We start from the raw sequence: 24522 nt of genomic DNA on the forward strand, positions 1-24522 counted from the left end.
ACTGATACATTGGCCTAGCAGCCATGTTGGTTGTTTACATGTGGTAAGATCGAATTATTGTTTGAAATTAAAGGAACATTTATTAAATCTGGAATTTTCCATGAATCCCGAGGACTGGAAATGAGAGGATTGTATGGATACAGATGATTCAGCTGGTTGTCAGGGGGGTGTTTCCCCATACCAAACCAGGTTATACAGAAATAATTTGTGTTCCTTTTTGGATATTAACCAATCAGAGGCTAGAATACAAGCAAAATTAAATTATTATTTTTTAAACTTCAAGTACTTTTGGATAAACCAGAATTCGAACCATTCGGGTGGAATATGTAACATAATAGATGGGTTGAGCAAAAAATGACACAACTTTCCTTTATATTAAGATTTTCTTTCCTTCTTATAACTGTACGACAAGGAAATAGTCCACTGAGGTCAAGATCTAGGAGGAACTATACTCCTGGCAGAACAACAGTAAAGGAAAATATCACATTTATTGTTTTAATGCTATTAAAATTTACTTTAGAATAATGAATTTCGTTCCCATCCTTAAATCAATAAATGTTTTTCAAGGATTTTAGAGTCTTAGGTTTAAGAATATACTTAATTAAAGGTACTGTAAGCGAGCTCAACCCCCCCCCCCCCGTTGTTTCTTTAAATTTTTGAAATGAGACTTTGAATTTGCCAAAATGACAATGGCTTAAAAAATACTCTTGTCTTATATCCTTGCAATGCCAAGGGCCCTGAGTCAACACGTTGCCGTTGGACCCCTGGCAAATTTCATTCAATAGTTCATGGGCTGAATGTAGCGATGCCTTTCGGAAAAGTTACAAATCCTGATTGTTTTTCTTATCTCTCAACCAATCACATTAAGCCATTCTATGATAAACAACTTGTAACACGTGCATTTAAGGTGTCAACTGAATCCTTTCTGTTTACATTACTTAACTATTTATGAAAGCTTTAATCTGAATGGTGCATCTAAATGAAAGAAGCAAGCCCCCCAAAAAACGAATGAAATTTGCCAGGGGTCCAAGGGCAACAAGTTGACTCAGGACCCCTGGTATTGCGAGGATGCTTGTCTTAAAGTAATTTTAGAGAGAAATATTAACAAGTTAATTTAGATAATTTGTGTCCCCCGCTTAAGGAAACAAGATGTGTTTGTGAAACACTGATGCCCTCGTATGACAGCTTATGGCGAAGGTTAAAATAAGTAGGTCTTCTGAACTAAAGATGCTTGATATATATAAAAAAAAGAGAAAATTCTAAGTTCAAAACCAATTTCATTTTTGTGTCAATTTTGAAAGGAAAGGAATGGAATTGTTATGTGTATACCCTGACTTTGGGAATTACCCTACTTTTACTTTCATTTTTCAGGTGTTTTTGTGAACATGTGCATTTTGCCGGAAAACGAATCTGACATGCCACCTCGAGATTTTAACCAGTGAGAGAGAATTTGACCAGCTTCATTTGAGGGGTGTCCGATCATTCAACGAAAATTAGGGGGGAGCTGTGTGAGAAAACGTTAACATTGTCGCCTATGGGAAATGTATCAGTGGGCTGTACCCAGTTTTATAGTTTTTAAGCTGGACAAGAAATGGTATATGGATGTTATGCTGAGTGGATACTAAGGGAAATGTTGAAAAAATGAAAGCCCACATTTTTTTTGGCCTGTGACGTCGATTATACAGCGCCATGACTTCATGATATGTCCTGTTAAATCACCCACAATCGATATCAATTAAATTATTTGTAAATTATTTACAACATTTTGATATGAAATGTTGATGTAAGTGAAGATTCTTTTATATAATGTATGTCTTTTTGCTTGATTATGTCGTCAAATACTTTTTCTGTGCAACAAGTCTGCGTAGTTTTTGAACGGCCCTCATATTTATTTCAATTTGGAAGTATTACCTGAAACACCATATACATATTTTTTTTCTTATGCATAAAGAAAAGCATACAGTTTTTCATAATAGATACATGTAGATATAACATGATTGACAACAACATTTTTCCCCTTGAATATACAGAGAAAGATTGTGACCTTGACCTGACCTTGCTAATAAAACAAGACAATCAAATTTTATCTTAGGAGGAATTAGGGATATGAGTTCTGAATCTGTGAAAATCTCATTAATTCTTTAGTTAATAAATACAATAGATATGAGAAGACTTCTTCCTTAACAAGTTCTCAAACACAAATGTGTTATACTGTAATAAGTGTCACATACAAAAGTAGCATTAAGTACCCTGACAAAACAACATCTACAGCATGGTAACGTGAGAGAGTTTGTTTACAGCATTATAAATCAACATCTACAACGTGGTAACCTAAGGAAGTTTGTTTACAGCATGATAAATCAACATCTACAGCATGGTTACCTGAGGGGAAGTTGTTTAGGGCATGACAAAATAACATCTACAGAGTGGTAACCTGCAGGAGTTTGTTAAGGGCATGAAAAAAAGATAATCTAAAGAGTGGTAACCTGAGGGAGTTTGTTTAGGGCATTATTAAAACATCTACAGAGTTGTAACCGTAGGGCGTTTGTTTACAGCATGAAAAAACAATACCTACAGAATTGTAACCTAAGGGAGTTTGTCTACAGCATGATAAAACAATATCTACAGAGTGGTAACCTGAGGGAGTTTGTTTAGAGCATGATAAAACAACATCTAAAGAGTGGTAACCTGAGAAAGTTTGTATAGGGATGATAAAACATCTAAAGAGTGGTAACCTGAGGGAGTTGGTTTACAGCATGATAAAACATCTACGGCGAGATAACCTGAGGGAGTTTGTTCACAGCATGATAAAACATCTACAGCAAAGTAACCTGATGGAGTTTGTCTACAGCATGATAAAACAACATCTAAAGAGTGGTAACCTGAGAAAGTTTGTATAGGGATGATAAAACATCTAAAGAGTGATAACCTGAGGGAGTTTGTTTACAGCATGATAAAACATCTACGGCGAGATAACCTGAGGGAGTTTGTCTACAGCATGATAAAACAACATCTAAAGAGTGGTAACCTGAGGAAGTTTGTTTAAGGCATGATTAAAACAGCTGAAGAGTGGTTACCTGGGGCCCGTTTCATCATAATTAAGTCGTAAATTTAAGACTTAAGTTAGGTGTACTTCCGAGGCTTACGCCAGAATTTAGTCGGGCGTAATTAGAGTTTCACGAAGTAGCGTAAGACTAGTCGTAAACGATACGCTTAGTCTCAGGACTAAGTCCTTTACAACGCATTGCACATGCACAAAAAACATACATACGTATTGTGTACAATGTCTGTAGAACAACACACATATACATTCACTTAAATGAAAACTTACATGAATTTTTAGGGACCTTCTAGAAAACATGCAACTTAAATCTAATTATTATAAAATATTAACTACCTACAACATACCATCTGATTAAACTCCAAAATTAAAGGGCTGAGAAAAGAAATAAATGTTCTTGCAAATGTATTAATTTTGGAATATATACATATAAATTTTGGAATATATACATTACCCCCCCCCCCCCCCTTGATTTTGATAAAGGAAGAGAGAAAGAGAGAGAGTAGGGGGAGAGATAATCTGTTACAATTTTATGTACTTGTGTACATATGTAACTGGGCATATGATTGACTACTGAATAATTAAGAATCGATTAAATATTACAAAATATGCATTATTATGGAAAAATAAAGATTTTTTCCCCATTTTTTCTATGACAGTACCTTGTACGCCATTCTGTTTGTTCCTTAAAAAGTGTAGTATTTATTTTTTAAAATGCAGATTCTTTTTATTTTTCCCGATGAAGAAAGGTAAGTATCATTGATTTTCATTTTGAATTTTTCAGACATTTATGATACATTGTTTAAACACTAATATATTGTCATACATGGGCGTAATAATTGTAAAATTACAGTCATTTCCGAGTCAAGTTTCTCTTACAGCTGATTCTCAGAATCTTTCTAGTGACTAAATTTGTTGCCCCTAGTCACTAAGGTAAAATCATCTTTAATTAGTATTCAATATCAGGATATATTGACTTTCAAGTATGTATACGAAATCAACCAGAATCTTTCTAGTCTTTTGAACGTTAACAACTTTTTTCTGGACGCAGGCTGGTCCGTGATTTTTTTTCAAGGGAGGGGGGAGGGTAGGTCATCAGTAAACAAAACTTCCATCTGAGAAACTTGTTGACAAGCTAAATATCGTAATTTTCTTTCCCAAAACTGTAAATCTTATTTCGGGGGTGGGGTGGGGTGTTCTCTTCGTCCTTCCCTTCAATTCTTGAACTTGATAAATATGGTTCTTCCTACTAACCTACTAACTTAAATTTTTAACAGGGGTCCAAGGTCATTTTCATTGTTTTACTTTCTTTACTCTAGATTTGTATACCTGAATAACTACACGTAAAATATTGGCCTAACTTTAGTCCAGTGTAAAGATACGCTATTTAATGAAACGCAAATATTTGTGCTAGTCCCGACTTTACGCCGGCGTAGCGCTACGACTTGGCGTACGACCTTTGATGAAACGGGCCCCTGAGGTAGTTTCTAAAGGGCATTATAAAACATTTACAGAGTCGTTTGTTTATGGCATGATAAAAACATTTACAGAGTGGTGACCTAAAGGAGTTTGTGAAGGGCATGATAAAAACATCTACAGAATGGTAACCTGAGGGAGTTTGTTTACAGCATGATAAAACATCTACAGCGAGGTAACCTGAGGGAGTTTGTCTACAGCATGATAAAACAACATCTAAAGAGTGGTAACCTGAGAGAGTTTGTATAGGGATGATAAAACATCTAAAGAGTGATAACCTGAGGGAGTTTGTTTACAGCTTGATAAAACATCTACAGCGAGGTAACCTGAGTGGTAACCAGAGGGAGTTTGTTTAGGGCATGATAAAAACATCTACAGAGTGGTAACCTTAGGGAGTTTGTGAAAGGCATGATGAATCATCATCTACAGAGTGATTACCTGAAGGAGTTTGTTTAGGTCATGACAAAAACATCTACAGAGTAACCTGAGGAGGTTTGTTAAGGGCATGATAAAAACATCTAAGGCTACAATATTACTCAGCTCTTCAGGTAACACAAAATGTTGAACATATTTGAGTTTGCATCTAGATGATTTTTAATTCAGACCAGTTGACCATAGCACAAAATTAATTTTAAAAGTAAATTGTTTAGAGTAAATCAGTGCTTATGCCCTATTAAGAGAGAAGAACTGAACCTGAAATGGATCACATTCTTTGTATTCCAAGTATATCTTATTCTTTCCACTTTCATATGATTTGAAAACTGTTGGATCTGCATTTCTCTTGTTTCCTTTTTTAAGAAGTTCCTTTTGACCTGAGATGTGTTCTTCATCAAAATCCTTTTCCTGAACCTCAGTCTCAAATAAAGTCTGAAAATGCATATAATAGAGGATTAGTGGTCAAATAAAATCTGAATAAAACATATCATAGAGGATAAGTGGTTAATAAGATCTGAATAAAACACAGAGGATCAGTGGTCATACTGTATAGTGGGTTATTTTAGTAGGGTGCTAATTTTGGCTATTTTTAGCACGTGTCCGCTAAAATAAATTACACCAAAATTATTGGTATACCTTAAGCTTTGAGCAACCAAAAAGTCAAATTTTACACTGGCCAAGAAAACTATACGGTATATGATCTGAATAAAACATATTGTAGAGGAGTAGTGGTCAAATAAGATCTGAATAAAACATAGAGTAATTATCAATAAGATCAGAATAAAATATAGAGGATCAGTGGTCAATAAGATCTGAATAAAACATATCATAGAGGATAAGTGGTAAAAAATCTGAACAATGGACAATTAGTGGTTAGTAAGATCTTAATAAATCTATATAATACTTAAACATGTTTCAATATAATTTTTTTAAATTTGTTGTAATTTTTAAGGAGACTATTTATATATAAACAATCTAGATAACAATTGAGAAACATTGTACAACAAAGAAGAAGGATTTTAAATGCAGTTGTTTAATTGAAATTCAACTTTAAACCTTGGACTTCAAATAAATAAATTTCATTTGAATTTTAAAGATCTAGATACTTTAAAACATAGGTAATCAAAGATTATGAAGTTCACCTCGACGAATGTTATTTATAAGTAAGGCAAATTTCACATCATATTTTTTTTCTAGTTAGTGTACATCCCAAGATTGATATCCATGCAAGTTTGGTTTAAGTAGGACTTATAGTTACTTGGAAATAGACCTGCTCAAAAAACTTTAAACCTGTTTACTAATCAAGAAAATTTTGGTCAGTTCCAACATCTAAAGCAAGTCTGGAAGTTTTCATCCTTCGATGCACCATCTATGCAAGTTTAATCATAACAGGCCATAATATTATATAGATACTCCAAAAAAATTACCCTGGTCACTCATCTGGAAAATGTAGGTCAGATTCAGAATCCAAGGTAAGTCTGGAAGTATCCATCCCTAGATACATCATCCATGCTAATTTGGTTAAAATATGGCTAAAATTTACTCATGTGGAAAATCTAGGTCAGATCCAGCATCCGAAGCAAGTGTGGTAGTGTCCAACCCTAGATGCATCATCCATGCAAGTTTGGTCTAGGTAGGGCTTATAGTTACTTGGGAATGGACTTGCTCCAAAAACTTTAACCTGGTCACTCATGTGGAAAATCTAGGTCAGATCCAGCATCCGAAGCAATTGTGGTAGTGTCCATCCCTAGATGCATCATCCATGCAAGTTTGGTCTAGGTAGGGCTTATAGTTACTTGGGAATGGACTTGCTCCTAAAACTTTAACCGGGACGCCAACGCCAGGGGTATAGCATAAACCTCATTTCGACTTCATAAAGGTGAGCTAAAAATAAAGTTTGTTCATGCCATATATTATATTTTTCATTAATATTAAATATCTTTCTTCCTCAAATTTAATTACTCATTTAATGCATTTTTTTAATACATAAAAATGTAGTATTCATTTTTTTTTTAATTTTTCTAATGTATATTAAGAATACAGTAAAACTTGTCTAATCCTAACACCACTTATTCAGAGAAATTGTCTGTATTAAACCATTTTCCGGATTAGGCATTTTAAAACAAGAGGTACTCTGAGCATTTAGCTCACAAAATGATTCGGTAGCTCCCGCTCCCATATGAATATGCTGGCAAACTCCATGTTTTGCAATTGGAAACCCCAATATCTGTCTAATTGGAACATAAAATAGGAGGTGCACAATTGTACTTCGAAAACATAGGTAATAAGAGATTACAAAGCTTACCTCAAGAAATGTTGTCTATCAGTAAGGCAAAGTCCCACATTCAACTACTAATCTAGAACTGTGCATCCCAAGATGCAACATTTATGCAATTTTGATCTGATAGGGCTTGCAGTTACTTGGGAATGGACTTATCTAAAAACAAGTCACGAATCCAGCATCTGAAGTAAATTGAGTGTATTCACAACTTTGTTGAGGTAAGCTAAAAAAGATTCTGTGAAAGTCTGATTACAATATGTTCGAGAAGTGGTGTAAATCAGATGTGGATACTTAAAAATTCCAAGGAACTTTTGGAAAATTTGAAATCACAAGATTTTACCAAAATCAACAGCTTTAAAACTTACGACTTTTCAACTTTATACACAACCATTCCCCACGATAAATTAAAGTCCAGGCTTTTTGATATCATTGACAGCTGCTTTTTCAATAAAAATGGAACTCGTAAATATACTTACCTTGTCATTGGTCATTTGCAAAATTATTTTGTAAAAAAACATTCTGATTGTACACACAAGTACTCTGAAGTTGACATTAAAAAGATGCTTGAGTTTCTGATTGACAATATCTATGTGGTTTTTGGAGACCAGGTCTTCCAACAATCTATTGGAATTCCCATGGGTACCAATTGCGTCCCGTTATTAGCAGACCTTTTTTTGTATTCATATGAAGCAGAATTTGTCCAAAATCTTGTACGTTAATTGAAGAAAACACTTGCTGTGGCCTTCAACTCGACATTTAGATATATCGACGACGTATTGTCAATTAACAATGGCTATTTCCATTCTTATGTCGATACGATATATCCTGGTGAACTTGAGATAAAAGATACCACAGAGTCTGCCACATCTGTTTCATATTTGGATATTTTACTTGAAAAAGACGTTAATGGTAATCTAACAACCAAGCTTTATGATAAACGTGATGACTTTAACTTTTCAATCGTCAACTTCCCTTACTTATGCAGCAATATACCTTCATCACCTGCATACGGGGTATATATCTCTCAGTTGATTCGATACACAAGAGCATGCTCTATGTATGTACAATTTCTAAAACGATGTTTGGAGGTCCGTGTTTGCTCTGCTCTGTTTAATGGACTTTTGAGCTTGAATACTGTTTGTTATCTCCATATATTTCATTCATTGGTATAGAAGAGCTGCAGATAAGAGATGGGTACCCCCGATATTATGGAAAGAATGGCCGTGTCCAGGTTTTGCTATGTGAAACCCTAAGTATTTGTCCAATCAAAATAAAAGAATAAAAGGTGCACAATGGCACTATGTGATAAAGATTCTGTGAAATTTTCATTACATTTTATTCAATGGTATGGAAGGAGATGCAGATAAGAAATCATTACTCCCAAGTTATAAAATGAATGGGAGTGTCCAAAAATATTTATTATACTTCTGTTAAAATGTTTCCTATATAAAGTTAAGAAGGTAAAATAACTATCTTTTATAGTCTGAAAATTTCCACGCATAGCAAAGCTATACCCCGGGGTATAGTTTTTGCTATCCACCCCTCGGAAAATTTTCATGCAATTTTTGCCGCCAATTTTGATTTCCTATAATCAGTCTATAGACTGATGATGTCATCTGATTTCAGTAGCATTGTGACGTCATCAAGATTTCAGCTCATTCCGCAGTGTTATCTTATTCCAAATACTTGCTCAAAACTATTATAATTATTCTTTTCATGTTTTGCCTATGAAACTGTAGTATTAGGTAATACAAACCCTCAGAAATTATGATATACATCAGTATAATAAAACGCTTATCCACTGGTTGTGAGTGGGATAGCTCTTTCATCAAACCCTTGACAGGAACGATTCCCCTCGGGCAAGCCCTCGGGGAATAGTTCCTGTCGCGGGTTTGATAAAAGAGCTATCCCACTCACAACCAGTTGATAAGTGTATAATGTCCTATCTAAACGAAAAAAGAAGGTGCACAATGGCACTATGTAATAAAGATTCTGTAAAATTTTCATACATTTTTTCAGTGGGATAGGAGGAGCTGCAGATAAGAGTTGGGTACCCCCCTCCATTTTATACAAGAAATGACAGTGTCCATATTTTGCTATTGGAAATCCAAAATATCTGTTGCATAGAAAAATAAACAAGAAGTCTGTAAACCAATGCTCATTAGTAATACCCTCACTCTGTTGTGAATATATGCTCTCAAGTTCAGTGAAAGAAATATAGTAATCACTATGATTTTTTTTTCATTTAAGATTCATTTTTTTTAATATCATTAAAGTTTATCCAGAAAGTCAATATTCACAGTAACAAAACATAACTACCAAAGCAACACATGGATAAACAGGAAGTTGACATGGAATTCGTACAAAAATGAATTCCACCAAATTGCATGCCTAATCAAAGAGTGTGCTAAAATTTTAAGCATCTCCCTTGAGTAGTTGCTGAGAGAAAACTGTGATGGAAATTTGGTACGGACGATGCATAGATAAACAGGAGGTTGACATCGGATTCGTACAAAAATGAACCCCACCATACGGCATACCAAACAAAAAGTGTGCTAAAACTTCAAGCATCTGTGATGAGTAGTTGCTGAAAAACTGTGACAATTGAAAAATTTGTTATGAATAGACAAAGACACACAAGGGTAAAACAATATACCCCCTCTCCTTAGGAGTGGAGGTATAGAAAATTGGAAGTGGCCAATGATGCTATGTAACAAAACTTTTGTGAAAGTCCAATAAAATGATATTCAGTGGTATAGGAAGAGTTGCAGATAAGAGAAGGGTACACCAGGTGTTATGAACTTACAGAAATATTTACAGAAGGATGGACACCCCAATTATATTAACTACAGGCACCCCACTTTTCAAGCGTGGGGTATAAAATGAATTTATTGAAAGGGGAATTCAAATTGATATCGTATTAGGCAAGATTTTGGAATACCTAACATCTGGATTAGACAAGTTTCACTGTACCTTGATCATTTTTGTGAAAAACCAAAAACAGGATGCCTCTCACATGTTAACCAGAAAACCCTGATAAAAGCAAAACCAGTAAATGGTATACTGGATAAATGCAATAAATAGAAAATATGATTTGATAAATGTTAAACTGATAGGATATGTGATATGATATTATATGACACGATAGAATTGTCACGAATAACTTCTGAGTAACGCACACTGACAGGCAAAACTGAACCACAAAATGTTAATTATATGAATCATGTGACCTTAAAACTATGTCACATAGTATTACCTTAATGTTACAAAGATTCTTTCCATATCTATTTTCATGTAAGACTTTGATCACATATTGTGTCCCCACTCCACCCCAAGGGGTCATGATTTGAACAAAGATATAAATATAAATATGACTTATTATATGTTTGCTGTTCTTGAGGAGATTTTTAAAAGATTTTCCCTATATATACATGTACCTCTGTAAAAACTTGTTTGCCATTTGTGGTCTTATATCCTATCCCAGGGCTCATAAATTGAACAAACTGGAATCTCTGCTACCTGAATACGCTTCTATATAATTATGACTAATCATGGCTTTGCTGTTCTTGAGATTTTCAAAGATTTTTTCTTATACAATCATATGTAAAACTTTGATCCCCCATTGTGGCCCCATCCTACCCCTTTGGAGTCATGGTTTGAACAAACTTGAATCTACACTACCTGCTTCTATATAAACTTATCATGGCTTTGCTGTTCTTGAGAAGATTTACCCTATGTACTTTAAACCAACTTTTATTCGCGTGCGAGAAATTTCCCCGAGTTTTGCGAATATTAATCGCCATGATCCATTTATTTTGCTTTGTATTTGTAGAGAATGTTTCCTCAGTTGCGAAAATTAATCATCGTGGATTGATTTCAAACTGACAAATCTCAAAAAAAAAAATGATGCGAATAATAGTTGGTTTACAGTATTCCTATGTAAAACACTTTGATCCCCCATTGTGGCCCCATCCTATCCCTGTGGAATATGAATTTAACAAACTTGAAACTACACTACTGAGGATGCTACTATACAAATATGATTAATTATCACTTTGCTGTTCTTGAGAAGATAAAGATTGTTTCTATGTATTCCTACTTAAAACTTTGATTCCCCACCATGGCCCAACCTACTCCCGGGGTAATGATTTGAACACAACGTGAGGATGTTTCCACATCCATATAACTAATCATGGCTTTGCTGTTCTTGGAAGAAGATATTAAATTTTTTTTCTAAAAATTTGATTGCCCATTGTGGCTTCAACTCTACCGCTTGGGGTCACAATTAAAACTAGTTGTTTTTAGAGGAAACAGACTATAGCAATTTCCTGTTTACTACCAATTTTATTCTACCCTATAACCTTTGAATGGGTCAACCTACAACATGTGTCTTGAATTTAAAGTCATACATGGCATATTTTTTATAAGTCCAGACTGACTAAAATTAAAAAGATCTTTGATTTTATTTGTTTCATTACTTTATAAATAAAAAGATAGGACTTTCCTGTAAATTACACAATTTAAATCATTCAAGTTTCAAGATATTAAAAATTTAAAAGAATAACCAATTTATTTACCAACTACGCATTTAATTAACAGCACAGTTTAAATTCAATTTAACTATGGAAACATGGGGTTATTCAAGTTCAAAATTGGTGAAAATTTAAATTTGAACGTAAAAAACATATATCAAGTTTATCTACACTCAATCTCGTAATTTTATTTTTTAGCTCAGATACATCATATATAGCTTTAAATCACAATAACATTAGTAGGGGTGTTCCAATGGAAGAATCCCTTCATTTGAAGAAACTTGAATCCCCTTCACCCAAGAATACTCTGTGCCAAATTTGGTTGAAATACGACCAGTGGTTCTAGATAAGAAGATGAAAATGTGAAAAGCCTATGACAGACACCGACAGACATTGGACAAATTTTGATCAGAAAAGCTCACTTGAGCTTTTTGAGCATAAAACTATTAATATTTAATTTCTGACATCTGTGTTTAATCATAAAGTCTTAATGGCCAAGGAAATGCCTCAAGCACTTTTGTCACAAGAGATAGAATTAAGCAAGGGCAATTAGCTAAGTATGTACTTTTAAGGATGTAAAAAAAAAGCAATTTATCATACTTTTATGACTTATTTGTGTGTAAACCTATAGATCTTCACAGGTGTTTTTATAATTTTATGGTATATGGTGTTTATGTTCGTTCATCTGTACATACATATTAACTCTGTATGTCTGTGCCTTGTTAGTTTTTTCTCGTCTGGCTCAAAACGAGGTTAAAAAGTTTTGAGTTGGGCCATTTTTAGCCAGTCAATCATGAGAGGGCAACCAAACAATTTTTCAAAGATGGACTTATAGTTACAAAATTCATTTAATATTATATAAATACTGCATGTAGTTGAGGGTTACATTTTCACCCCAAGAAAACAATTGAACATTTTTTTCCTTAGAATGCTCCCCCTCTCAAAATCGATGTTACATGCCTGACATTTATTTTTTCTGCATCACACCAGAAGTAGAATGACTAAGAAATTCCAAATTAACACAACTGGTTATGTTTATTTTAACATGTTTACCTCACTGTTTTGCTAAGACTTCAGCAAATTTAAACAAGATAGATGGCAGGGTTTGCTTAATGAGTTTGTGCCATATCATAAAATAAAACAATTATAATTGCTATTTTTTTCAGTCAATATGATGAATTAGCCATGCACCCTTGAAGCACAATTCTCCCTGCCCTTCAGACTCAGTGAATATTACACTCCTCATGTGGCTAATTCATTTTAATATGCCTTTTAAAATTGTTTGCAATATAAATCTGTACTAAAAAAAGTGTAACATTTCCAATGTTTTACTGAGAGGTCCAAATAAAAAATCAAATTTTTACCGCAGAGTGAGATATTAGACCTGTCGATCAGATACTGAACTGCTTACGTCACACTGTGGGTGGGATCAGCTAAATCTAATTTGAATTCATTTGTGTTCAACATTGTCAGTAAGGGAATTTACATCATGGAAGCCCACACAAGATTCGTGTATGTCAAAAAGAAAAAATAAAATAAAAGGTATAACAAAACACTTATTGACTGTGTTCTAGGTCAAATGCATTTTGTTGACTCCTTGAACCAAACTGTTTGGCTTTGGCCTTACACAAAGAGTTTGGTAACTACATGTAGGATCCGACAAAACATGTTGCCTTTGAACAAAGTCAATAAATGTATAGTATTGATCCCCCAAAAAGTATTACCAGTTACTGAAGATTGTTGATAATTGCTATATTTATCACATTGGAGGGCGTGATTTCATCATTCAGAGGGTAATGTTTTTTTTTTTAATCAAATGTTTCTCGACAAATCCTATCAAACTACTGACAGTACTGGTATAATATACATGTAGTACAATATAATATGTTTATTTTTATTTTCAAACAACCAAATTGCAGAGTGTCATGTCTCACCAAGATGAAGTCATGCTTGGTAATTTTTATTGGTAAATTTATTAAATTGTGTGCATAATTTGAATTGAATGAGCAAGATACTACTGTAGACAGTAAATGTATTCAATTTATATATATATATATATATATATATATATATATATATATATATATATATATATATATATATATATATATATATATATATATATATTTTTTTTTTTTTTTTTTAACAGAGAGCTTTGAACTAGTATGTATTAACCATAATGATAAAAGGTGAGAAAACTGCAAGGTCCAAAATTATTTAGAAATTTACCACTGGTCTGCGATGAAAACGCTGGACTTCTTTCCTTCTTAGATGAGGCATAACAGATCCAACTACATTCCCTGAGTTGTTGGTTGCTAGAATAACCATGAGCCAGTTGGAACATGTCAACCCCTGAAATTTAAAATATCTTATAATCATTTATATTTTAACCACCATAAATGTGTCCATTGCTCATATGCATGAGAGACACATTATTTATGCTGCCATATAAATAAACAAGAGGCCCATTGACCACAATGCTCAATTAATGGCCTTTCTGTTCTTCAGCAGCAGCCTCGTTTTCCTATATATCAAAATGTAAAACTTAAATCACATATTGTGGCCCAAACCTACCTAAGGGGTCATAATTTGAAGGAAAAAAAACCCAAAGAAATTAAAAAAAAAAAAAAAAAAAAAAAAAAAAAAAAAAAAAACACTTGAACTTACATTATCTGAAGATGATTCCATATAAATATGACCAATCATGGTTTTGGTGTTTTTCAGAAGATTTTTAAAGATTCTTTCTTTAAATATCTATGTAAAAATTTGACTGCCCATTGTGGCCCAACTCAACCCCCAGGCTATTGATTTGAACAAACTTGAATCTACCGTATATACTCGCCTATAAGTTGGTTTTTTTGGGAGTTAAATTTTGGTCCCCAACTCTATGTCCGACTTATAGGCGAGTCATAAAAAGATTGGTTTTGGACGGCAAAATGTAGCGTTTGATAAACATTTCCGACGATTATCGTTGACTAAAGTATGGATATTTTATATCATTCATGTATTCTAAAACTATGCATAAAGTACAAGTATTAACTTATTTTAATGAGTTTCTTTTTTTTTTTTCAAATGTGCATTACTTATTTTTTCAATGATTTAAAATTGAATATCGGCTTATTTTTGACACATATTAATTAAAAAACCAAGTTAAAACATCAGAGCATTGATTTGAAATTGTCAGCCGATTCTGGCAAAAAGTTATACCAACTTATAAGCAGGGCAATGGCAAATACCTCCAGAATAGCCTCAAAAATTACAACCGACTTATAGGCGGACTGACTTATAGGCGAGTATACACAGTACACTACCTGAGGAGGCTTACATTAACTATGACTAACGATGGCTTTGCTATTCTTGAGAAGATTTTAAAAATTTTTTTCTAAAGATTTGATTGCCTATTGTGGCTCCAACTACCCCTGGGGGTCATGATTTAAACAAATTTGAATCTACACTAATTATAACTAAGGATGCTGCCAAAAAATATATATATAACCAATCATGGCTTTCCTGTTCTTGAGAAGATTTTTAAAGATTTTCCAATGTATTCCTATATGAAACTTTGATCACACATTGTAAAGCCACCCTGTTCCAGAGGGTTATCATTTGAACAAACAAAAATCACTACGATATCTACACTACCTGAGGATGCTTCATATAAATATGAATATGACTAATTATGGCTTTGTTGATCCTCGGAAAAAAAAAACTTTTATATGTTGATTGCTCACTGTGACTGCAACTCTACCCCTGGGGGTCATGATTTACACATATTTGAATCTACACTACGTAAGGATGCTGCCATATAAAAATGATCCATCATGGCTTTGCTGTTCTTTACAAGATTTTTAAAGATTTTTCCTATGTAAGCTTCGATTGCCAATTATGGCACAACCCTACCCCAGAAGGACATTATTTGAACAAACTACAATCTACACTTCTTGAGGATGCTTCCATATAAATATGAATACTAGTATGACTAATCATGGCTTTGCTGATCCTGGGAAAAAGGGTTTAAAGATTTTTCCTGTATATTCCCAATTAAGATTTTGATTGCCAGTTTAATGGCCCCATCCTATCCCAAGGGGTCATGATTTGAATCTACACTATGTCAGGAAGCTTTCACATAAGTTTCATCTTTTCTAACCCAGTGGTTCTTAAAAATAAGATTTTTAAATGGCCCCATAGAATTTTCACTATATCTTTAATGCCTCCACTTGGAAGAGGGTGGGCCCTTCCTTTGAACAAATGTGAATGCTTTTTACCCAAAAATACTTTGTGCCACGTTTGGCTGAAATTGGCCCTGTGGTTTTGGAGAAGATTGATTGATTGCCGTGACACAGGGCCTCCATTTTTAAGGTCTCATCCGAAGGACCTGCAACTTTCACTTCAAAGTGCTGAGCGCTTGGCGAAGGAACAGTTGCTACCTATTTTTTATCGACTTAGGTCAGTCGTGGCCGAGGCTCGAACCCACGACCTCCCGATCATGGAGCGAGCGCTTTTTGGAAAAGAAGATGAAACTGTAAAACATAGGTAATCAGAGATTACAGAGCTCACCTCAACGAATGTTGTCTTTAAGTAAGGCAAAGTCCCACACTTAAGTAATAATCTAGGAGTGTGCATCCCTAGATGCAACATTTATGCAATTTTGGTCTGATAGGGCTTGCAGTTACTTGGGAATAGACTTATCTGAAAACTTAAAACTAGTCACTCATCCAGAAAATGTAAGTCAAATCCAGCATCCGAAGCAAGTTTTGAGATTGTTCATCCCTTGATGCATCATCCATGCAAGTTTGGTTCAGATAGGCCTTATAGTTACTTGGAAATGACATCTGCTCCAAAAACTTTAACCTGGTCACTCATCCGGAAAATGAAGGTCAGATCCATCATCCGAAGCAAGTCCAGTAGTGTACATCCTTAGATGTATCATCCATGCAAGTTTGGTCAATATAGGGTTTATAGATACTTGGAAATGACATCTGCTCCAAAAACTTTAACCTGGTCACTCATCCATAAAATATAGGTCAGATCCAGCATCCGAAGCAAGTCCAGTAGTGTACATCCTTAGATGTATCATCCATGCAAGTTTGGTCAATATAGGGCTTATAGTTACAATGTACTTGGAAATGAGACCTGCTCCAAAAACTTTAACCTGCTCCAAAAACATTAACCTGGTCATTCTTAATAGCTTAAATTGCAGCATCTGAAACCTTGACTGGTACAATAAAACACACTAGAAGCATCCTCCATGCATCTCTGACTAATATAGGCCATAGAAGTACTTGAAAAGAAAACTGCTCCAAAAACCTTAACCTGGGACGCCAACACCGACGCTGAGGGTATTACATAGGCTCCCCCAACTTCGTTGAGGTGAGCTAAAAATATATGACAATGACAGACAATGGACAACTTTTGATCAGAAAAGCTCACTTGAGCCTTCCACACTGATGATTGTAAAACAAAATCAATTAAATTATTATCATGATATTAAATAAGAAAGAGACCAGAATTTTGATTTTAATCTACATCAAATTTACAGTTTAGGTAATGCAGCCTTCTTTAGCATGAAAAAACTAAAAAAAAGATTGATAAAAAAAATATAATCCTAAAGGTATAATTTGAGACCTCTACTATAGCCCCTTACTGGTCCTACTTATCAAAAGTTAAAACAAATTGATCTAATCTAGGGTAGGTTGCCCATCAGTAAAATACAGTAAAATGTGGTGTACCGCAAGGCAGTATTTTAGGCCCTCTACTATTTTTAGACGGTGGCTATTTATAGCCACAGGCTATTGCTGCTGGTCTGGGCGATGAATAAACAACAGTGTAAAATCACGGGGACCCTAGCGGCGATTTTTGCAGTGACAAAATAATGAAAGTGGGGTCGTTTCGATGTTCGAAAATAAAATGTACATGGTTCTCAAGTTATTTCAATGACATTTTGTTGATGGGCGCAAAGTTTAATTCCTGATATTTGCCGTTATAATATTTCTCACCTCATGAATATTCATTAAATTACGCCGACTTAATGTTAATTCGTACAAAAACTGATTCGTATATAAGGAGTCAATTCGTATGCAAACAACAGAAGTCAATTCGTACATAAAGTTTGCTTAACATGAAACAAAAGCAAAAAGTCAGCTCGTACACACGGCCTTTTTTTACGTTGTGTAAATGTAAAATTTCAATAAAATTTATTAAAAGTAAAAAAAATCTGGGGGAAAATATTTATGGATAATGGTTTCACATTACACCTTACCATCTTAGGAAATAAAATAATTATTGTTAAACCAACACACTCTCGGCGGTTTCTTCGCTGTTGGATGTGTGACAAACGCTTATCATGAGATGTTCCTAATTTGGTATTCCCTAATTACGAGATACTCCATGCTTGGAAAGCGTCGATCCCCAAATTTCTCCATTTCCGAAAATTCAGTTAACATGATTCGAGGACTGCGTATCCTTGTTGCAGAACTGCATGAAATTTATTAACGCACAAAATTAAACTAAAATTATCTCCTTTATTCAAACATATTTTAAAAAAGAATTGAACTAAGGAATCAGTCTACATAAAAAATTTGGCATGTTTTATTTCATAAATTTGACGATCAACATTTCGATTGACCAACGCGCGAAGTTAAACTATGTCTTAGGAAAACATTTACAGGTAATATACAGGTAACATCCTGTGTATATAGGTAGGTATACACAAGCCAGCTTGGTTCCCTCGGGGCTTCACAGCCGTTTCAATTAAGCTCCACCCCACACCAAACTTGCCTGAGGAAAACCGACCGGTTGAAAACCTCGGCCTTTAAATGTTTCATTTGAGACGTTTTGTGGAATTTTTATACAATAATACCTATACAGTTTATTGAAATTTTACGTGTCTTTTGATTATTTGAATTTCTAGTATCTGTTGATGATACTATATTAAAAAAAGATGTATTTTCGGAATGGAAATAAAAATCACGTCCTCTTAAAGTTTATGTAAAAGACAGTTGTTGAAGGCAGATGCGATGCCATTTTGCAAAGTTTATTACGGTTCTATCTAAAAACAAAAGTCATTGCCTAATTATCTCGGACACAAAAACTACTGAAAGGATGCTAATTTATCAAAGCTATAATTATAAGACTGTGACGAACAAAAGTTACCCATATATTTCATTTGTATTTGAAAACTCTATCGTGCCTCGAATAAAATTTACCCTTTAAAAAGTGTAAGAAAAAAGCTACACAAATACATGTATACATGAAATATTAGGATTTTCTTGCGAATTCAGTTGACTTAATATAGGGCAGTCTTCTAGATGTGTTTTCAAAACTTCGTATTACGCAATGACAAGCGGGGTCAGTGCATATTAAGATATTAAGAGAAATAGAGGGTGAAAGATATTTTGTTATTCTGTTCTTCTTTTTTTTTTCTTTTCGAACAGTATATATATATATCAAACAAAAAGGTAAAACTACTGTAGAATTCTCGAAGTCTTTCAAACCTTATAGAAATAAGTAAATTACTGGAAATTGGCAAAAATGGGGATCCAAAGATAAAGTCTATTTCATTATCTTTCAGCATATGATTTATGTCGCACAATCTACAGTACAACGCCAAAAGTGATTCATCATTTCCCTTTTTACCTTGATATATTTTAAGAAAAGTTAGTTTTTTTTAAAAAAAAATATTGTGAGTTCAATTTTATTCCAGATTAGCAAAATTTGATAATTAACCACTGAGTATAAGATTTTAAATTATAAAATCACAATTTCTAACTTCAAAACACCACGATTTCATGACACTTTTTGTTGTAAAATTTAACTTTTTCATTTGATACTTGATATCGCTGAAATGCATGCTGATAAGATTATTTTCAAATTATGCGAAGAAAGTACAATGAATTCGGAATTTACTGATACTTGCTCATATTTGCAACTCACAATAGGTTTTTGATTTGAACATATTTTATTGTAATAATACATACAAAAGGATTGGATACAAGTTCTTTCAACTTAATAAATCCTCTCCTTATTATACAAACAATGAATACAATATATGATTGTCATAATAAGTAAATTGAGATAATTTACAAAAATTTATGTTGTACATGTAATATATATGAAAATTATAAAGACACATACTCTGAGTAATCTACCAGAGCTCTAATGTTACATATACACTGATTACAATGTTTATTGAACAAAAAGCTTTCATATTTCATAAAACATTTAAAATTTTCATTCTGCATATACATATTGAAATCAAAGACACTGTTTTGAATTAGAATCTATTTGATTCTCGAATAAATTTCTGTACACTACAGAAAATTTTAATATTTACATCGGTAGACAAAGATTCATTTCCGCACAATAAAAAATGAGTATCTATTATATTTTGCTGGTTAAGTTGAAGAATAGTGTTTATTAAGTCATTTCTTGGACGTTCATATTTCTTGCATACAAAGAAAAAATGATAAATGTCTTCAGTTTGGCCGCAAGTACATTTGGGGGAAGAAATTATATTTCTCCGATACAAGTCGCTATTTAAGATACAGTTGTGTCTTAATTTAGTGTGAATTATATTCCAAAAACGTTTTCCATATGAAAAATAAGAGGGAGGTTTAGAGGATGGTGTACAAATACTTTTCTTAAATTGATTGATAGACTTTAATTCCCTCACTCCCAGATTGAGAGAATTCCAGTTGTTAATTACGTCTGGGACAAAGGATTTTTTTTAAAGATTTCAAGTCTACATTTCGGAATTGTGTAGTTTTCTGTATTACGAGTATTGTATGATGAAATGTTCCCTCGAGTATTTGGAAAAATCTCTTTTAAGTAATCAGGGACAGTGTTATTATGTATTTTAAACATTGTAGTTAATTTAGCTTTCTTCCTTCTCTCTACAAGAGATTCCCATCCCGTTTCTGAATAGAGCGATTCACTAGAAACAAAAATGGGGAGACCTGTAATGATTCGTGCGGCAGTAAGCTGAACTTTTTCTAATTTTTCAATATCATATTGTGTACATCCATCCCAGACAACGGATGCATATTCAAGGTGTGGCCTAACAAAAGCTATGTACATTTTAGAAAGTGTGTTACGTCCAAGAGTGAATTTGAGTTTTTTCAAAAGACCAAGTTTTTTATATGCAGTATTTACTATGCTATTAATATATTCAGACCAACTTAAGTCTTGTGAAAAAAGTAGACCAAGATGTTTATGCATGGATACACACTGTATTTGACATTGTTGAAAATATAGTTTTGGAAGCTCAAATTTTTTTTTAAGTGTAAAGAATATAGCTTTAGTTTTTGAAGGATTAAATTTTAGTAACCATTTTTTAGACCATTCATCTAAAACTTCTAGATCGTGATTAATATTTTATTCTATGTTAGCAACATTTGACGAAGAACTTTGTATAGAATTGTCATCTGCAAATAATCTACAAAGTGATAACGTTTTCTGAAACATCATTTATGTATATTAGAAATAACAAGGGACCAAGGACTGAGCCTTGGGGTACCCCGGCATTAATAGCCTTGCTAGAAGACAAAGTATCTTTGTACATAACTTTTTGTGTACGATTGTTCAGGTAACTTTGAAACCATTCAAAAAGATTGCCCGAAATTCCATACGTTTGTAGTTTAAAAAGAAGACCCTTGTGCCATACTCTATCGAAAGCCTTTGATAAATCACAAAATCTCATACAACATGATTTTCCCTCGTCACAAAAGGTTTATTAATTGTTCCTCAAATATCTCAAACAATTTCTGCTAAAAAAAAAAAATGCACATCTAACTTGGAAGAGCGCCTAAATGGAACCACACATGCATGTATAGAAAGCTATCTTAAAATAAATATGTTCGGTCACCACATGAATATATTAGAACCTTTGAGGGAATGGCATTTCAGCGCATTTTTTTTTTTTCTTCAAACATTATTTTATAACAAAACTAAATAAATGTAGAAAATTTCATGCAATAAATTGTTTAAGGCCAAACAAAAAAATATGTGTGGTTCCGGTTACACTTCCAAAAAAATTAGGGTAGGTAGGTAGGGATTTTTTTTTTTTTTCTTTTTCTTTTTTTTTTTTTAACAAAATGATTTTCTTAATTTTTTATAAATAATACCTATCACTGCTTTGCAAATGGCATTTAGATGTGGTGTGTAATATACTAGTCAATATTGGTTTGCTTTGGATTTAACACTATTAAACACTTGCAATATGTTTTGCAAGGAGGCCATCATTGCTGAAACTAAAACTTAAACTGGAGCCATTGATGGAAATCGGGGGAAATTCCGGAAAAAATATGAAAATTGCCAAAAAAAAGTTTAGGGTCGGGGTATAAAATAGGGAAGGTCGGGTAACCGGAACCACGCATATTTTTTATTTGGCCTAACAACTTCAATTAATACATGTCCTCATCATACTGATGCAAATATAAAATAACTCATCAAATACATGTAATTGTGAAAAATTGCAACAAACTTTCATAATTTCCATATCATTTTACAGATTCTTATATCATCTTATTTAATTTAATTCATTCATGCCAGTGGCCAGTAATTAGAGCGTTTGCTCTAGAGTCAAGGGGTAAGGAGTCGATCCTTAGGTCGCGGGTTCGAATCCCAGCGGGACGCGGAGACCGGTCCTTCGGATGAGACCATTAAACTGAGGTCCAGTGCTTGCCAGAAAAAAAGATCCCTCACTGCAAAATGGCCCTCAGCGCTGAGTATAGATATAAAATTTGCAGCTCACCAATGGCAGTGGTGGCGTCTCATTATGAGTGAAAAATTCCCGAGAGGGACGTTTTAACTAAAACAAACAACAATCAAACAAAATCATTCATGCCACCGTCTATCAGTCCTCACAGTACTTTGATTAATCTATGTCAATGATATGGCTTCCAGTATTGATCCTCACTGCAAACTTATTTTATATGCTGATGATAGTGCAATCTTATTTTCTCATAAAAATGTAGATTTTATTTCAGAAAAACTTAATACTGTTTTAAAACAATGTTCAAATTGGCTAGTAGATAATAAGTTATCTCTACACCTTGGGAAGACTGAATGTATTTTATTTGGATCAAGAAAGAAGCTTTCAAGTGTCCAAGATTTTCACATTGAGTGTAATGGACATACAATACATTCTATGGAAAAAGTTAAATATTTAGGAGTTTTTGTTGATTTTTTTCGAGTGGTGAATTTATTGTTGAGTCCATTGTACAAAAAGTCAACAACAGGTTGCGTTTTTTATACAGACAAGCTCGTTTTTTGGATATAAGAAGTAAAATGTTATTATGTTCTGCTCTTATACAATGTCATTTAGATTATGCTTGCGGTGCATGGTATGCAGGTTTGTCAAAGAGTTTGAAAAAGAAATTACAAGTATGTCAAAACAAAATGGTAAGATTTATTCTGAATTTAACTCCTTTACATTCCATAAACTACAAAGTGCTTAGTACATTAAATTATTTAAATATAGAAGACCGTGTACGACAACTCAGATTAAACCATGTGTATAACATATATCATGGTTGTGCGCCATCCTATCTAAGCGAAAATTTTACTTTAAGGTCAGCCGTGTCTTCACGAAACACTAGAGCATCCACTAATGAAGATTTTTTTATTCCTCATGTGAAAGCATGTCAAGCAGATACTTTTTACTATAATGGCATTAAGGACTGGAATTTTTTATCAGCTTCTATTAAATGTACTAAAGGAAAGAGTACTTTTAAGAAACAAGTTAAGAGTTTTATCTTACAAAACGGCATTTTAGAACATGAAAGTGATATGTTTCAGCATTAACTTATAAAACATATTTTATTATTTTATTGATCCTATATGTTGTCATACTTGAATTAAATTTTACGTGTAAGCAACGCAGTGCTAAAATTATAGTGCCAAAATTGTTATAGTGCTTTAATGATGAAACATTGTATTTTTATCTTATTTAGGGTAGGACCCCATTGGAAATAAGCTCTCCAGCTTTAATGGGTTATCCTGGTATCAACTAGTCACTATCTAAAATATGGTTTCCTGAATATTTATTTATAAATCTATTTAAAATTTATGGATTCTCAAATATTGTCTTTCAAATGATTATGTATATTTATGTGTATTTGTTTTAAGTATGATGACATATGATACCAAATAAATGATGATGATGATCAGTTTGGTCATTGTTTCTTTTTTAAGTGGTTAGCGTATACGCTAATCACTATATGTCATATAACCAAAGGTCTTATGCAATTTTTGTCAACACCAGAAGCTTCATCAAAGCGCTACCTAAGATCAGAGGCCTGTTCAACAGAGCGAAGGTTCGCGAGCGCTCGCCAAAATTCCTTATGCCTCCAACAGAAATGTTCGCGAGCGCTTGCTCTGCTGAACACACCTCTGTGTACCATCACTACCTGTACAGTCGGAGCTCCTCGGGTGGCTCTTACCTCGCACACATGGAGCGTAGCGAAGTCAGCTGAGGATTACAGATTGCTACCTCTATCTGACAGGCTAATACCTGAGATAATCGCTCGGCTTGAATTTTAGGAATTACCTGCAGATTATAAACTTGTCAGTAAATCCTGCAATTGTTATTTATAGTAAATGTTTATTTTTGGGAGTTGGACGATTTTGTATAAATTATATAGCACCCCCTCATGAACAATTTGTAGACCATCATAATTATTTGACCTAATTATGTCATGATGGACACTGGATGGATGGGTTCATTTCTGACTAAAGGG

At 33.6% G+C, this 24522-nt stretch overlaps 1 protein-coding gene across 1 annotated transcript in view; it reads right to left on the reverse strand.

The window, feature by feature from the left end:
• The window catches only part of LOC133191144 (general transcription factor 3C polypeptide 2-like), a 78350-nt gene that overhangs the window by 923 nt on the left and 52905 nt on the right, over positions 1-24522 (reverse strand). The window contains exons 16-17 of the mRNA XM_061326853.1: positions 14015-14137; positions 5231-5404 (exon numbers count right to left, since the gene is read on the reverse strand). Coding sequence (XP_061182837.1) covers positions 5231-5404; positions 14015-14137 — 297 coding nt within the window. The remainder of the gene's footprint in view (positions 1-5230; positions 5405-14014; positions 14138-24522) is intronic.

The sequence above is a fragment of the Saccostrea echinata genome, unplaced genomic scaffold (assembly GCF_033153115.1).
Source record: "Saccostrea echinata isolate AGI-Se365-2 ecotype Australia unplaced genomic scaffold, CSIRO_AGI_Sech_v1 ptg000023l, whole genome shotgun sequence".
NCBI classification, from domain to species: Eukaryota; Metazoa; Mollusca; class Bivalvia; order Ostreida; family Ostreidae; genus Saccostrea; species Saccostrea echinata.